Source organism: Sphaeramia orbicularis, chromosome 14 (genome assembly GCF_902148855.1).
Source record: "Sphaeramia orbicularis chromosome 14, fSphaOr1.1, whole genome shotgun sequence".
Lineage (NCBI taxonomy): Eukaryota > Metazoa > Chordata > Actinopteri > Kurtiformes > Apogonidae > Sphaeramia > Sphaeramia orbicularis.
The window spans coordinates 19,405,915-19,424,053 of record NC_043970.1 but is presented as its reverse complement, the minus strand read 5'-3'; the positions used below and the strand labels follow the sequence as shown (position 1 = coordinate 19,424,053).

The 18,139-nt window shown below is 39.0% G+C and overlaps 1 protein-coding gene across 1 annotated transcript; it reads right to left on the bottom strand.

The window, feature by feature from the left end:
* Nucleotides 1–5,933: 5,933 nt before the first annotated feature.
* Nucleotides 5,934–8,105, bottom strand: foxi3a (forkhead box I3a). Its single transcript, XM_030154265.1, has 2 exons — nucleotides 7,606–8,105; nucleotides 5,934–7,193 (listed from the first exon to the last, which is right to left on the bottom strand). The coding sequence occupies exons 1-2, from the start codon at nucleotides 8,081–8,083 to the stop codon at nucleotides 6,427–6,429; spliced, it is 1,245 nt and encodes a 414-aa protein (XP_030010125.1). The 5' UTR covers nucleotides 8,084–8,105; the 3' UTR covers nucleotides 5,934–6,426.
* Nucleotides 8,106–18,139: the final 10,034 nt, after the last annotated feature.

Here is an 18,139-nt window from a genome sequence, read left to right as displayed (position 1 = left end):
TGCAGTTTTAGAGTCATCACTAGACTGTTTTGGTTAGATTTGACACAATTTGACATCTGACGACAGTAAAAAAACGAGTGGTGCCAGGCACAACAAACCCCGCCTCTTGCACGTATTGTAGCTTTGGTATGAATTCAACCAATAATTTTCCTGCTAAAGTGTTAACAAACCAAACCAAACATTGCCCCCCCTTTAGGGGGTACAGATTTGATGAAAAATTGCTCACGAAAGTCTCCCGCACCTTTAAGTCATCTGTTACATCTCGTCTTATTTTGGAAAGCTTCCTGTCGGGTCCAGCTGTTCCACCTGTCCCAGCTTGATGGCTGGGCCTATATAAACAGGCCTTTTGTTTTACTGCCTCTCTCTTTGTTCCAGCTCTACAGACCAACACCTTCAGCAATGTTTGGGGTGCTTGCATCCAACCATTTGACTTTTTTTTTTTTTTTTGATTCATGTCTTTTATTTCAATCAACCTTAGTTTACTTGTGGTCTTGTGTCTATTATTACATTCGGCTTATGAGCCAGCCATAACACATCTCATAAAGTGTAATACCACTGATGGCCACTAGATGCTGCTCCAAAAAGCCCCCCCGCCCCAAAGTTCCATTGACTGTTTCTCGAAAGATAATTTGTCAATAATGTTTTTACAGAAGTCATTGTCTTCTCATTTGTTCTGTTTAGACTCTCTAATAGTGTTTTCATTGACAATAGAGGTGTGTGCCAGTTTTGGATCCAGAACCAGAAAAAAATTGGAAACTGGAAAAAAAAAAATGGCTTGGAACCAAAAAAATTGGTTATCCCTCACGAATTATGACATCATGAGTGGGTGTGTCATGTTCTAAGTTGTGAAGACAAGCGGGAAGTAGAGGAAGACAATGTAGAAGCACAGAATAATGTCCATCCACTTTGGTTTCCCTTTTAAAACGGTTGTGAACATGGGCTGGTTTGCCAGAGAGTACCAAGGTTCAAGACTTCAGAACAGAGCCAGAACCAGAACTATGTCTATCTGAAAACACTATAAGTAATGTGGTGGAGCGTCTGTGCTCTACTCAGCTGAGACTTAGACCAAGATGAACAGAATAACATAAACAGAGGAATGGGGGGCTGAATTTACATCAAATGTAAATTTAACAGCATCACAATGTCCTGGGGAGAATGACCTTATGTTTAGTTTTACATCTTAGGTGACAGTTCATGGTAAATGTAAATAAGTCAATCATTAATTCTCATTAATGAATCAACATAAAGTTGAAAATATGAAGGCTGATATTAAAACATGTCATTTTTCATTAATTTCAAATCTGTAAAATCAAATGTACGAAGAGATCCTATGACTTTATCATTTAGAAACATGATCAAACAACAGCTCAATAGTTAATACAAACACAGCAAAAAAAAAACAGGACAAGAAAATGATAAAACCTTGTTTCTGAAAAAGGGTTTAAATACAAAAATACTCTTATCTAGCATGTTTTTCACTGGAAATTCTGTAGGATTAAGCAGTTTGTAAAATGACTGAATAATTGAATATTCAGTGTTGCTATTACTGATCTAGATTTAACCAGTAATCAGTTAAAATAAATGAGGGACATGACTGTTTTCTATATTTTAAGGGTATCACCACTGCAGCCAAACGTCTTCTGGCCTTTTTTCTCTTAAACAAATATGAAAGTATGTGCGGGTGACAGTGTGTGTAAAGGGTTAAATACTGAGATGACATGCAAATCCTGTGGTTCAATGATGATTAAACTCATCAACCATCACGCTACGTCTCTGTTGGACACATTTATCTGTCAGTGTGTGTTTTGTCTCTGTTGAAGTGTCTGCGTCATGTGCCAATAAACAGACGACACACTTACGGTAACTACCACTTCACATGTTTTGTAATAAACAGTTAAATAAAAACCATCAGATAGAAGCTGTCAGTCTGTGGAGAATCTGTGTCTTAGTGTTTTTCCACTTGTATTGAAGTCCAGAGTAGCAGATTTAGGTTTTTACATTGTTTTACATTTTTGTCATGCATGGCTACATTGATATTTCTAAGTCATGAGTGCGTTCACATAGGACACAAATATGACTAAGCGACTAAGTCAGCAACATGATTCCTCCTTCACGGGCTGTTCCAGCACTGGTAGTGACACAGACTCATTGTATTGTTTGATCACTTGGGCTGTGATGGACTGGTCACTGACCCTGTGCCGCAGACACCAGTCTAAGGGTGCTTTCACACTGCGTACCCGAGTCCGTATCCGAGTATGTTTAACCCCAAAGTCCGCTTAATTTAATCAATGTGAATGCAAAAGTTCCGTGCTCGAGTACTGTACCCGAGTCCAGCTGAGAAGGTAGTCCTGGGTACAGACTGTGTGGACTCCAGTACGGTATGTTGCAGGGTGACAGCGATCTGTGCCTGAGAACGGACGTGACTTAATCACCACTCCGACAACGGAAATGACCTAATCACCACGAGACCACAGACGGTGCTCCTGTTGTTTCCTGTAAAAGCTTCAGATCCACACGGCATGGGCTCACCTCATCGACCGAACCACTCTGTGATATATCAGGAACAACGAAGGTCGCTCTTCTTCACTTTGCCTCAGACAGGCCAACAGATAGACAAGTATTACCACCATTGTAGACAAATGAATAGCACAGTTGCTCAGCTGATGATATAAGGGTTTGTCTTCTTCTGACTTCTGCGTTTGTTGGATAGTGACAGAATTCCTTCCACACCACCACCTACTGTTTCGGCCCTGTAACACCCACTGCATGCATGCATATTCTGCAGGAAAGGTGCAAACGTATCAAAATATGGTACAGACTCTGGTACACAGTGTGAAAGTGCCCTAAAGGCGGCCTTACACTGTGCGAGTTTAGAGATGATTTCTCACTCGTGCGACTATTTCTGGGATCGGGCCAAATGTGCCTCTAATTGTTGTAATGGGGCTAGTACAAAGGCTGAACCCAAATGCAAGACCAGAGCGCAGATGACCAATTGAAAGTGTTTATTAAACACAATCACAGTAGGAAAAACACAGCACAGAATTGTTAACACGTCTCTTTGTCCGGGCTGTGAGCGGGGAATGCGGGTGGACAGCACGGCCGAGCCGGAGGAATCCCGACAGCACCCCGACTAGGGTAAAACGGAGGATAGTCAAAAAACAAGCCAGGTCATACATGGGAGGGCAATTCAGGAGGCAACGGGACATGAGGGAAAGGCTACTCACGGTCAAAGTCCAGGCGAGGGCCGAAACACAAGGTAACACGTTGGAGGCTGAGGTAGTCAGGGAATAGGCAGAATCAGAAGTCGATGTACAAACCAGGTCAGAACCAGACGAGCAGGCAGACAAGGAACAGGCAGAATCGGTGGTCGGAAGGCAAAACGGGTCAAAACGGGCAGACAGACTGACAGGTATCCAAAAACGCTGGTAAGTGAGCACACAAAGGTAGAACACAAACTGGCAAAGGAACAGGGGAAAACACAGGGTTTAAATACACAAGAGGGCGGGAAGACAATTGGACACAGGTGGAGATAATCAGGGAGGAGTCAGGTAATCAGGAGCAGGTGAAACAATCAAGGAGGGGAAGTAAAGATACCAGACATGACACAAGAGGGAAACTTAACAAAATAAAACAGGAAATGACAGACAAAACAGAAAAGACAGACACAGTCTGGGAGCAGACATGACAATTGTGTGTCGTGCTTTGTGCAGTGTACATGGGGTAAAGAGAAGCGACTAGCACCTCATGACCACCTCACGACCAGCAATCGTGTGTTCGCAAGGAAAACAGAACTGTTTGAAATCCTGTTCGCTCCTCGTGAGTGTATCGTACTGTCAAAGCAGTGCCACGAACCGATGTGCCTCAAATTCTCACACTGTGCATGCGCAAATACAATAAAAGCCAGCTACTGTAAGCTAATTCTAAGCTTACAGTAGCTGGCTATTGGCCTAATACAATTTAGCTTTTGCAGCTTACCTCTTGTTCTCTTTGCTGTAGGATTGACAGCCCATACTGTCCATGTCTGGCAAACCAATTCCTGCACCAAACACATCACCGTCTTTTCTTCTTTTTTGATTCCCCGCAGATAATGGCACATATTGCCAAAACAGCTCGTTGTTTTTTGTTTAGCACTACCATTTCATGACTCACGCCAGTACACAATCGTCTGTGCACTTTCGGATTCCTTGGTATTTTAACGTTGTATTTCCAAATACAACACTTGAACATGTCGTGCGTCCTCTGATGTATGGTCGTATAGTGTGAGCAGTCAGGTCGCATATGAGCATCGGTCCGTACAGTGTGAGAACATGAATCGTGAGTCTGACCTTACGAATGATTCGCACAGTTTGAGATGAAGCAGCGTGCAACGATCGAAATAATCGCACAGTGTATGGCCGCCTTAAGATGACACATTATCTGCTAGTCCTGGGTGGCATCTCTAGGACACTGGTGGAGTGGAAAGCTTATGGCTGCACAAACAACAAACGCAGAAATACCGGAAATCCACTCAGTCTTGCTCACTGACTGTTGCTTGTTTACTTGCACTCGATTACCCGGAATTAATGATGGTAATTCACATAATAAAAAAGTCCAGTGTGAGGCATTTATGGTGATTTTTTACTGAATTTATTCTTCTCTTGCTTTTAAGTAATCAACAAAGCACAGTTAATGTCGTAAGTATGACCAGTACAGGTGCACTGTAAGTATGAAAGGCAATGATATAGATAATGATGTGAACGATAGTACAGTTCACATTTTTTTCTATAGATTTTTATGCTGTTATTTTATTGGTCTGATCCACTTGAGATCAGATTGGGCTGTATGTGACACCCTTGACTGTTAATGTCTTCAGTGTAAATCTGACACTTTGCAAATTCATCCCAGCTTTGCTGGGCTGGATGTTTTGACACCCCTGCCTAATTCGAATATATAATCGTAGTAATATTAAAAGTCTCTGCAGGTCCAAAAACTAAATAAAATTACGTCTACATAATTTGCGTAACTTTTCATGTTTTCCATTTGTTTGCATTGTTGATTTTTAATGTCTTTTCATCTCTTGTAGTCCTTTACATGTTTTTGTCATGTTGCATCTTTTACATGTTTTTCATGACATTCAGGATGTAACAGGTCTATAGTCTATTTCTACCTGTTTTTCTAGTGACATAAATGATTCGTGGATTTTTGACTTCTGCTTTCATGTCTATTTTTTGTTTTTGTCGATATTGAGTCTGTTCAGTGGATTCAGATTCCTTCTACTGCCTGTAGGGGGCGCTGAACAGTAAAACACATGTGAGTTGGATCAGGTGACCTAAAGCCATGAACCGTGTGAATTCAAAGCATCGTCACTTCAGTGTGTGTGGGAAATGTGAGCGCTGTGGGATCTGCTGACTGAGACATTAGACATGTAATCTATTCAAAACAAACCGTAAAGATCTCATCAGACTCGACGACAGGTCATAGCATCACATGACTCAGCAGCTTCATCAAACACTACAAGGTGCTGACGTCATGTGACTTCCCACCAGTGGAGCTGTTCCCACAATGCATTTCACCTGGTGCTGTTCTCAGATCTTTTATTTTCTCTTTCTTTCTTTCTTTCTTTCTTTCTTTCTTTCTTTCTTTCTTTCTTTCATCTTTTTTCATCTCTGTACAGCTCTTGTTTTGTATTGATCTGAAATGTCAATTCCATTATCAATTATAAATTCAATAATCATAGAGATGATTATGTATCACATTTTATGCATGTATGTAGTTTATCTTGTGAATCTTGTAAAACTTTTTGTACATCTGTAAACCTGAAGACTCATTTTAAGTGTTGACTTTTTGGGATATTTTTTGTCTCGTTAATGCTCATTTTTAAATATTTTATTCTTATTTCTCTGGTCTGTGAAATCATCAGTTCAATTAAGGGGAAGAAATGCTCATTTATCATTTTTGTTTTTTATTCCAAAAACCTTTAAATCATATTTACAATGTAGAAAACATTCACCACCCGTATTAATTACATTTAAACAACGATGGAAAAAAAAAAAGATAAATACAGACATTTCAGATGACTTCAGTGCATTTTGGTTCAAACAAACATTTGACAACTTTAACATATTCATTATCATTCTTTCGTTCTTACTTTCTTCATTTAAATAACCAAATAATTTAATTTCAAAAATAATTTAAGTTCTTTTTTGTCAATGTAATGCACCTAATTAATTAAACTTTTGATTGTATCATCCAGTTTTTACTCATTTATAGTTGACATTATGACACATTTTCTCTTTGATTCATACGTGTCACATATGGGGTTTATCTTGTGACCTTTGTAAACCTTTTTGCACATTTGTAAACCAGTTTTTTAGTCTCAGTAAGACTCTTGTCCTGTAAAGTTTTCAGTCTGCCTCAGATTCTTGTCGTGTCCAGGTGTGAACTGGTTCAGACTGAGTCTGTCCACTGCTGGAGGAACAGAGGGTCCAGGACCAGAGGTTCACTGAAGCCTCCAGAGAACAGAGGCTGGTTCTGGGTCTGTTGGATCTGGTGCACGTCATGGATCTGCTGCAGGTCCTGGATCCGCTGTAGGTCCTGGATCCGCTGTAGGTCCTGGATCTGCTGCAGGTCCTGGATCCGCTGTAGGTCCTGGATCCGCTGTAGGTCCTGGATCTGCTGCAGGTCCTGGATCCGCTGTAGGTCCTGGATCCGCTGCAGGTCCTGGATCCGCTGTAGGTCCTGGATCTGCTGTAGGTCCTGGATCTGCTGCAGGTCCTGCAGTTCAGGCAGAGCAGCAGCAGCAGTTTGCAGCTCAGTGTACAGGGGTGGAGAGCTGCTGAAGTGTGGAGTGGGGGGAGGGGAGGAGCTACAGGTGTCCCACTGTGGGACCACAGCCCCAGGTGAGTACGAAGAACTCAACCCCTGAGGAAGAGGAGCTGGAGGAGGAAGAGTCTGCTCTGGGACATACACAGAGGAGGAAGAGGAGGAGGAAGAGTCAGGAGGAAGAGGGAAGAGTGAGTCCTGAAAGAAGCCACTGAGGCCCAGGGGGCTGGGCTTGGAGGAGGAGGAGCAAGAGGAGGAAGAGGAAGAGGAGGGAGAGGAAGGCTTCTTGTTGGAGGTAATGTTGTCTGCCTTCCTCTTCCTTTTGCGGCGGAAGTTTCCATTGTCAAACATCTTCTCACAGTTTGGATCCAAAGTCCAATAGTTTCCTTTACCTGCAGTGAAGATGAAGATGAAGAGGAGGGTCATTATAATTGGTCACATAAATCTACACTTTAATTATGTTTTTTACACAAAAAAACAGATGCAGTTTGATGTATTTTGTAATTTCTAGTTGGATTGTCATTAGAACACTGTAAAACAAAACTTATTTTTGAACATTATTGTTTGTCCAAATGACAGATGAACTCTGACTCTAAGTCATTATTTATCTCAACAGACTGACTTAAATTAGGTTTGAAATCAGTGACACATCTTTCTTTACTGTGAAATGCATACAGTCTGACTATAGTTTTGTGCATACACTGTAAAAACTCAAACAAATCTGAACATTATTGTGGTGAATGAATGAATTAGCAGGATGTGCACCACTGTCTGTCATAAATAAAGTACTGAGAGTTTTCTCACCGGGGTCATTGTCGTCACGGGGAACCTTCTGGAAACAGTCGTTGAGCGACAGATTGTGTCGGATGGAGTTCTGCCAGCCTGCCTTGTTGCGGCTGTAAAAGGGAAAGTTGTCAGAGACGTACTGATAGATCTGACTGAGTGTCAGGCGCTGCTCTGGAGCGCTCTGGATTGCCATGGCGATGAGAGCAGAGTATGAGTATGGAGGCCGGACTAGACGCAGCATCTCATCTGTGGAGCCAAAGGACAACCAGGGGCCATACAGGTGAGAGTAGAAGGCCCCCATCATGGCCCCAGGAGCCCCTGATGGAGCAGGGCTGCTCAGGCAGACTGGAGGCCGCCAGGACAGACCGGGTTCAGGAGGAGCTGGAGGACTGTACAGGCTGAAGTCAGACGGGTCCACACCCAGAGACGGAAGCTCCTGCTGGGGGGACAGACCCAAATCCAGACCCAGATCCAGCTCTGGGACAAATGATGACATTCTGCTTCAGTTTGTATGTGAGTCTCTGTACCGGTTGGGTATGTGCACCTGCTGCTCACCTGACACACTTATACTCTACTGCCCCGCCCACTCAGTAGCCGATTGGCTGCTGGGATGTCTCTCAAAAACATAGAGTGAGACAGACACATATTTTGCATGAGAACAGCTTGAATTCATGCATAAGTGTGTGTTTGTGTGAGTGGCTGATTTGAATAAGAGGTGCTTGAATTCCTCACCTGAGGCAGAAGCAGAACACACAGACACACACACACAGACACACACACAGACATACACACAAACATACACATAGGCATACACACACAGAGACACACAAGCCCACTTAGACGCACTCAGACTCACACAGTTTGACAAATGAGCCTCTTTTTACAGTTTCAGACGTTACACTCACTGGTACTGAAAATAAAACAAACAAGATTTTTTTCCTCCTGTTTTACAAGAATATTCTGCTGATATATAACATATAGTTTATTATACACATACTCTGTTTATTAAAGTAACTGAAAACACTCATTTCAGAAACCTATAAGACAGAAAAAGGCAGAATGTAATGGTGAAGAGCCAATTATTCATGTCTTTTAAGCATTAAAAGCCCACAAAAAAAAAAAAACATTTGGACATAGTTTTATATCTATGCTAATTCTGACTTTGTTTATTTAAGTCATTATCAAAATGAAAACAAAAACATTATATTGAATATTTCCCATGCTTTATTCTGTGTTTTATTTATTGGGAAACCTGCATTTGTCTACCAGCCACTAGAAAACTCGTAATGAGAGAATACACCTCATATAATCCTGGATGTCAGAGAGGTTCAGCCAAACTGAGAATCTTCTGTTTCATACATAATTTAATGTCTCCATAATAAACTATAATTTATATATCTGATGTTTAAGCAATCTTCGGTCTGTGTTCATGTGCAGTTTAACATACACGTAGCAAAACATTTCGACATTTTTCAAGTGATTGTTTTCCTGGAGGTTTGATGCAGAAAGATTTTTTGCAGTTCGGTTGATAATTACTTCATCTTTAGCATGTTTCTCTACAGTTTGATGTATCAGCCAAACTATTCTCTGCAGTTTGATGTATGAGTAATTCTGCAGTAACAATATATTCTTCCCAGTCAGCGACATGAAAACCAGTTGAGTGAGTGAATGTGCTGATTCGGAGGTTGACTCTGGAGACTAACAGTCTGAACACAAACAGGACAGTGATGAGCTGCCGTTTGAGGTGTCGACCGAAACTATTGTTCTGAGCCGATCTGAACCCCCCTAAGACCCCAAAGACCTGAACCTGGAGCCTTTCATCTGCATGCACAGTGACTCATTACCACGTGAATGGCATCAAACTGAGGACACACTTCAATATGTCATGTAAACATTGGTCTGAGGCCTCTAACTGCTCTAATGTGGCTCTAATCAGATCATTATTGACCCAACAGGCCAGACTCTAGACTCAATGGGCCATTAGCAAAAGTAAGAGCAGAGGTCAGAGGTCATAACAGTGGAGACAGAGCAGATATACGTCTATCGATTCAACAATTATTATTCTCACTGTAAGTTCAAAACCGACCTAACTGTAGATCAGTATAGATTTAACACTGCATTTTAACAGAAAAAATAGGAACCTGAACACCTATAACATCGATACCTATCCCATTTACATTACTCCTCATGTATTCAGTAGAGTGTTGGTTTGGAGTTCATTGAATATTAAGTGACTCAGTTGTCCTGTAGATACACAGCAGACGAGGTTTGAGGTGTTTTGATGGTCAAAGGTTCACCGATGAGTTCAAGCATGCATTTATAGGCACACTGAGTTTTGAAGATGTGAGTATAAGCAGGGTGCAATTTGTTGGGGGGGATGGGGGGGATCAACCCCCCTTCTGGTTTTTACATCCCCACTTCTGCTCAATGAATTACATCCTCAGGGGGGACGACCAACCAATGTAATTAATAGACAGGTTGTGACAGTTTTCTTCCACCTATATCCTACATTACTGGCACTAATGTTCACCTGAACCGAACTGTCGACAGTCTCAGAATTCGCAAACGTCCCCATGCATTGGGGCACTGTAAAGGGGGTGGGGGGTGGGGGGGGGGTAAATATGACAAATTCATGGGGCCCAGCATTGGTGTGTCCAGTGGATACAGGTTAGAAGTTGTGAAAATTTCATGTAAGATCCGCTGTATAATAGAGGAATAGAACCCAGGAGTTGGACGTTGAAAGTATGTAAAGTTTCAGTTTCGTTTCAGGCCAGCGTTAGTTACGTTAGTTATGGACGGCACCCCCCGGTATATAACTGCCCCCCGATAGAAAAAAACAAACTAACAAAAAAAAACCAAAACACGCCCCCCCCCCCCTTGTTTTTTTTGACAAATCACGCCCTGAGTATACTGGCGCATTTCCACTAAGTGGTACCGGCTCGACTCGACTCGACCTTTTTGCGTTTCCATTACAAAAAAGGACCTGGAATCTGGTACCTGGTACTAGTTTTTTGGTATCACCTCTGCCAAGGTTCCTGGACTGGGGACCAGATACTAAAACGTGACGTGTAAACACTGCAGACCAGTGATTGGTCAGAGAGTTGTCTCTGTGACCCGCTGTTTTACAAAAAACAGATGCAGAAGTGGACAGTAAATATAGCAGTAGGTTAATCAACAAGATGACAGCCCACAAAACTACATCACAGTCGGTCGAGATTCAGTCCTTGGTGGCCGATGTAAAAATTCAGCATGAGCTTGATGAGACAACACGCAGCGAGCGAGTTTATCAGCAACTCTCTGAGCAGATGACACGGAAGTAACACGCCACATGGCTATGACGTCCAGGTACTGTAAAAGTGGGTAGTATCCTGTCATGGAAACGGTCTCCAGGAGTAGGACCTGGTACCCGAGTAAAGTCGAGCCGAGTCGAGTCAAGCCAGTTCCACGTAGTGGAAACGCGACATAAGATTATTTGCTAGAAACTGTGAAGTCAGGAAACACTGAACACAGAAGTGATCTGAAGTCGGCAACGAGAATCAGGAAATCCCACAGTCTGAGCTTTTGTTTCTGCTTTGGTTTCTTTGAAAAATGACACCGGAATACATCAGGTCTATTGAAAACTGACACCAAGGGATCCTGAAAAAAGCATCATGTGTCAAAGTGCTGTTACCTGCAGTGGTTAGAGAAAGGTCCAGGAGTGGACTTTTACTGCAGTCCAATCCCACCCACCAAAATACTTCCCATTTCAGGAATTATCACTCCTGTTCTGCCGTATATAATGTAGACTATTATTATTTTCAGAAATTTCCTGGATTTTGGCTCTGAGGCAAATACTGTAGTATTGTAGCCTCTGTCCTGTTCTCTGTGTCGTGTTGAACTCTGTAATTGACAAATAATATCAAAAGTGGTCCATGTTTAATAAGCCATGTACAGAGAGTTTGTTTTGTTGGGGGAATAAACTGTTATAAACACAGGGCAGAGACGGTAACAGGTGGACAAAGTGGACAAAGCTGATGTTTTACTGATGAATTGAGTAAAAACAGAAAATATAGACGAGTGATATTAGCATCTGATTTGTCTGCAGTTGTTCTTCACTGCTTCTTAAACTACAAGCAAACTGTCATAAATAAACAAAAATGAAATCTGCATGAGACCAGGCTGTTTATCTCAATTGGTTACTTATCTTTAAATGTAATAATTAAATTTTAAAAATTATTATAAAAAAAAAACAACAACTTATTACTTAACTTAGACTTAATAAAAAAAATAAGTCTCTCCTCTGTGAATTCTCATGTCTGTGTTTTTAATTCTGTCTATATTCAGCATTTTGATGTCTGGAATATGATTTATCTTACTGACATTTTCAGATTGTTTTTTTTTTCTTTATTCTCAAATTCTTTTTAAGTGATAACTGTAAAAGCCTTAAATCAGCAGTAAGAGAAGGCTATTAAAGATAAAGGTAAAATCCTAATGATGCCCACTGCTAAGATCCCAAAGAACATCAAGGAAATGCAGAGGTCTTGTTTGGATTTTGAACGCTTTTATTATCTTGCTGACACAAGATAATAAAGTATCACATTTAAGGAATCTAGAGGCTCTGTATAGTTTAAATTTCCTATTACTGGCAGGTTCTGGATGTGGTAGTTTTTGTGCTGTTGTGTATTTGTACATGCTGTACCGCATTTGTCCAGCAATCACCGCCAAAGTATTCTGGCCATAGCAACATCATTGTAAGGTTATTGTATCCCAAAATTACTAATATCTCCCAAAATATTGGTCCCATTAACTTGCTGTTTTCGCTACTGTGTTCCTTGACCAAAAATATATATATGTGCCAAACTGCAGCAGTCAGCTCTTTCCACATTTTGTGTGAATCCCCGGACACACACACACACACACACACACACACACACACACACACACACACACACACACACACAGAGGCCACTTGGCTTTTATAAATAGATTAATCAATTAAAAGTATTGTAGTTAAAAATGAGATATTAATTGTTTGTAATCCATAGAAATTAGTGAATTTAATGCATGTTTGTTCCTCCAGCTGTTTCCTTCTAGTTCCACTAGTTACTTTCCCAGCCTTTTTGTACCCCCATTTCAACTTCTTTGGAGACATGTTATGGCCATTAGAATACAGTTAAACTACACTTTTTCCATTTAATTACTGTTGCCCATAAAGTGGGAATAAAACATTTTACCTCCTCTCATGAAATGATTTTGACAATGTGATTGATTGGGACTCAGTATGTAATCAGTTATATCTGGTTAAAGGTGATTACTGATGTGAAGAAATAGTATGTCTGAAAATAAAACTTTTCTAACTTTATGGGCAAGTGTATGCAGAAAACTCCTATTATTTTCTACTATTAACTTTTTGTCGTGTCTCTGAGTCACATGATAAACGGTGAAATTGTCTCAAATCTTGTGATAATCATGAAAAATTAAAGAATAAACCTATAAACTGTAAAAGCCTTAAAAGCACATTTATCATCATAATCCATATTTAGTGATGTGAACATTTTTGTCATGACATTTTAAGCTGTATTGCCCAACTCCAAACACTGGTGCAATCTAGTAACTCATACTCGTGTGCAGCATCAAAGTAATTAAGTATTGGTGGAATAAACAGAAATGTATTTGCACTGTCTTTGCATGGAATAATGCAAAAAAAAAAAAAAAAGGCTTTGTATTTGTTCATAAAACAGCATTACAACACCAGGTGCACTTTCTTATTCCCCATCACTCTTTGACACATAGGGTATTGCTAGAGTGTTGTTTTTCAGCCTGTGGTGTGATAGACATCTTGATGTTGCCATGGTTAATATTGGTAAGGTTGAGGCATAACAACAACAAAACAAAACATAAGATAAACAGTGAAACGGGACAAGAATGCTGTCAATAAACTTTACTTTCCTACTTTACATGGTTTTTGCTACTTCACATCTTTACCTGACTCATGGTGTCAATTTCAACATCTAGGAACATACACCGACTTCTATCTGATCTCCTGTATGTCAAAAAGTGACACCGTAGGGGTTGTTGAAAACAGACGCTGCAGAATTTGACAACTTGGGAGTGAGAAATGACTGACTACAGTTACAGAAGAATATATGTTGGGATGTACAGTAATTCAGAGTGTGATGGCTCTGTATCTGTGTTTGTCTTTAATTCTTTGAAGACCAGAAAATGTTGAGTTAACAGTCTGAGATCCAGGTGTGACTCCACTTTTTAACTTAATCCTGAATCTCACCTGAGACTGAGAGCTTTAACTGTCTGTCTGAAGTGAAGCAGGACGACAAACTGATGCTGCTTCTTATCAGTGTGTGTGTGTGTGTGTGTGTGTGTGTGTGTGTGTGTGTGTGTGTGTGTGAGATGACAGTTGCAGCAGTAGGCTTTGCCTCGCGGTGCCTTCAGTGGCGACGCAGACAAAACAAAACCAAGTCTGAGCTGTAACTGAATTACGACGACTGGGATCAAACTGAAACAAAAGGGACAAATAGATGTGAAATGTTGACAAGTCTACTGAGTTTTGCTTTTTTTTTTTAACTTCAGTTTAGTTTGAGTTACTTTTACAAGTGTGCAAGTATCATTGCTTTGATAAATGGACTACATTTTGAGTTTTTTTTATTTTTTTTTATTTTTAGTGTTTGAGTTTTATTTACATTAATTCACCAGTTTATTTGAGTAAAACTTAAAATTAAACCCATTGCAGGAAACAGGTGCAGGAAAATAGTTATTACCATGGACTAAACAAAGCATCCTGGGCAATGAAGTGCAGTAATGATATGGAAATGCTAGTTAGTTGTTTTTTGTTTTTTGTTTTTGTTTTTTTTTTTTACTTCAGTTTAGTTTGAGTTACTTGAACAAGTGTGCAAGTGTCATTACTTTGATAAATGGACTAAATATTGAGTTTTTTTGTTTTTTTGTTTTTTTGTTATTTTTAGTGTTTGAGTTTTATTTACATTAACTCACCAGTTTGATTGAGTAAAACTTAAAATTAAATCCATTGCAGGAAACAGGTGCAGGAAAATAATTGTTACCATAGACTAAACAAAGCATCCTGGGTAATGAAGTGCAGTAATGATATGGAAATGCTAGTTTGTTTTTTTTTGTTTTTTGTTTTTTTTCTACTTCAGTTTAGTTTGAGTTACTTTAACAAGTGTGCAAGTGTCATTACTTTGATAAATGGACTAAATATTGAGTTTTTGTTTTTTTGTTTTTTTTTGTTATTTTTGGTGTTTGAGTTTTATTTACATTAATTCACCAGTTTAATTGAGTAAAACTTAAAATTAAATCCATTGCAGGAAACAGGTGCAGGAAAATACAGTTATTACGATGGACTAAACAAAGCATCCTGGGTAATGAAGTGCAGTAATGATATGGAAATGCTAGTTTTTTGTTTTCTTTTTTCTTTTACACATTAATTTTTTTGCCCCTGCATTTATTTTGTTTGTAAAGTGTTATTCTTCAACTTTTTAAATTTTTTATAGCATATTTTTATATCATGTTTTCATAATTTTGTCTTGTTACTATATTATGTTACTCTATTACATTATTATCCTTATTTTCACCTTGTTGCATATTTTATATTTTCATAATATCATCGTTTTACACAAACTATTCACCAAACGTGCAGGAAAAGTTCTTGATCGTATCATAGTGGAGTCACATTACCCAGAACTAACAAGATTCACTTAAAGGGGTTCTATGTTCCATTGATTTTCCAAACTCTAACCAGTAGGGGGAAGTCATGCACCAGAACACACTTAGGACCAAAACCACCAACGAATCAAAGCTATATCACTGAATAAAATATAAAGGTCATGGTTTACACACTTCTGTATAATAGTGTCATCAAGTTTTCTTCTTCTTAAGCATTAATATTTTTTGCTTTTATTAATTTTTATTGTGCTTTTAGTCTTCTGTACAGCACTTTGGTCCACTGTGGTTGTTTTAAAGTGCTTTATAAATAAAGTTGGATTGGATTGGATTCTTAAAATGTATAGATGCTTATTTTGACAGTCAGTCAAAATACCACTGATTCTTATCATCTTCACGTGTTTCATCTGATAGAGTTTAGTCCGTGGTTCAACAAATGGCCAATTTAGCAAAGATAATATCATCACATAATAACTTTATACCTTCATAAGCCTCATAATCAAACTCACCTGTATAGAAGAAACACAGTGATTTCAGTTTCAAACTCCATTCTTTTCATTTACAGCTGTGTCCAGTGGAGAAAACAACAGTTCTCCTGGCTTTTATCACTTTCTCTGACTCTAAATGTTGTTTCTTAATGGTTCTCATTCCACCTGGTCACTTTCTGACACTATAGTCAAAGGCCCTGTGGTGTTAGTTAGCAGTGACTCACTCCTCCCTCTAGTGGTCACATGAATCTAGTAAATACATTCAGTCCATATCTGTACAGTCCAATACACTGGCATCTTTGGCAGAACCTCACAGCTCTTTATTCAGTCAGCTTACAGAGCAAATCATTCAACCAAAAACAGCCATGACAAAGATGGTAAATGATTTGTTATTGATCCTCAGTCCCATTATTGTTAGACCTGAGCGCTGCTTTTGATACTGTGGATCATCGCATTCTGTTGGACCAACTGGAGAACCCTTTTGGCATCTCAGGTCAGGTCCTTAGGCGATTAGACTCACACCTGGTAGAGAGATCTCATTATGTTCTATTTAATAACACCCCCACTTAGCCATCTGTGGTAGGCATGGGGTTCCACAGGACTCTGTTTTAGGTCCATTTTTGTTTTCATTGTACCTGGCACCACTGGGTCTGATTCTTCATTCATTTGACCTGAACTTTCATTGTTATGCTAATGATCTGCAATTGTTGCCATTGGCCATAGGAGATGGTTCTGACACACATAAGCTAAAGGCGTGTCTGGCTGCTGTTAAGAGCTGGTTCTTCGTAAATGTCCTGCTCCGAAACTCAGCCAAGACAGAAATGCTTGTTAGTGGACCAGCAAGGCAGAGTCATCTTTACCGGTCTTTCTCAAATGGGGGTATGTGTAACCCCAGGAGTACTTGGAAGAAACCCAGGGGCTACTTTAATTTTTTTTAGGAAAAATACATTAAATAAGTCATTATGTACTGAATACAAAACAAATGATGAGAATTAATGCTGAAAAATAAAACACAATAAATACATTTATGTAATAAAATTGACACTCCTAGTTTTATTGTCTGTCATCTTGTTTAAGCTTTGGAAACATTTTAAGAACATTTGTATTTTATATTATTCAAGATGAGTTTATTTGAGTGATTACGTAATTATTTATTGTTGATGAAAGGTTCATTTACTCATTAATGACAAATTCATTTATTTTTCTTATCAGTGAATGAGGGCACTTTTCAGTTTTTATTTTGCACCCAAAATTACTTATAAAGATTTGTTATTTTTAATATATTTAAGTTAAATATATTGTTAATTTACAAAGTTTTGAAAATAAAAACAGACACCTTTAGCACAGGAACAAATTTTGCCTAATTTTTTAAATCAAAAATGCTGAAGTGAGAACTGGGGGTACTTGGCTAAAAAAGTATATTTCAGAGGGTAGTCCACTGTAAAAAGTTTGAGAACCACTGATCGACATGACACTCACTCTTTCTCTGGACAGAGACAGAGTTAAGAACCTTGGTTTTCTTTTGACCTCCATATCAAACAAGTCACAAAAATCATTTTTTTCACCTAAGAAACATCACTGATTTCAGACCTTACTTGTCTTTTAAGGCAGTTGTAATCCTAACACATTCATTTGTTACATCATGATTATATTATTGTAATGCCCTTCTCTCTGGTTTGCCAAGGAAGAGTGGGCAATGTCTGCAAATGGTCCAAAACTCAGCATCCCCCCTTCTGACTGGAGCAAGTAAATTTGAATATATTACTCCTTCCTTCACTAATTTACCATTCATGTCAGAACAGACTTCAAGCTGCTCCTCCTGAGTTTCAAAATAGTCAGTGGCATAGCACCACCGTATTCATCTGACCTGGTGAAACTGTATGTTCCAGCATGTTCACTGCATTTCCAGGACTTTAGTTTTTTTGTGTGTTCCCAAGGTCCGGAAAAAGACAGTGAACAGGCTTTTCCTTTGCAAAGCTAAAGACCCACTTGTTTACTGTTGTATAGGAGTCCTGAGTTGTGTTGTTTGTGAGTCTGATGATGTTACTCGGATCTTAACTTGTTCTTAACTGCTTTTGGGAGAATCTTTTTTTTTTTTAAATTATTATTATTATTTTTTTTTTTTTTCATTTGTTTTCACCATGCTCTTACTCTTTAATAGTTGTTGTACTGTGAATCACGTTGATCAAAAGCACCATGTAAATTTATTATTCTTATTATTATTAGTAGTATTAACATCAACAACAACAACAATATAATAACAATATGATAATAATAATAATAATAATAATAATAATAATAATAATAATAATAATAATAATAATAATAACCACTCTAATAATACTTTTTGGTAATTTTTAATATTTGAAGTTTGATGAGACTAATAAAAG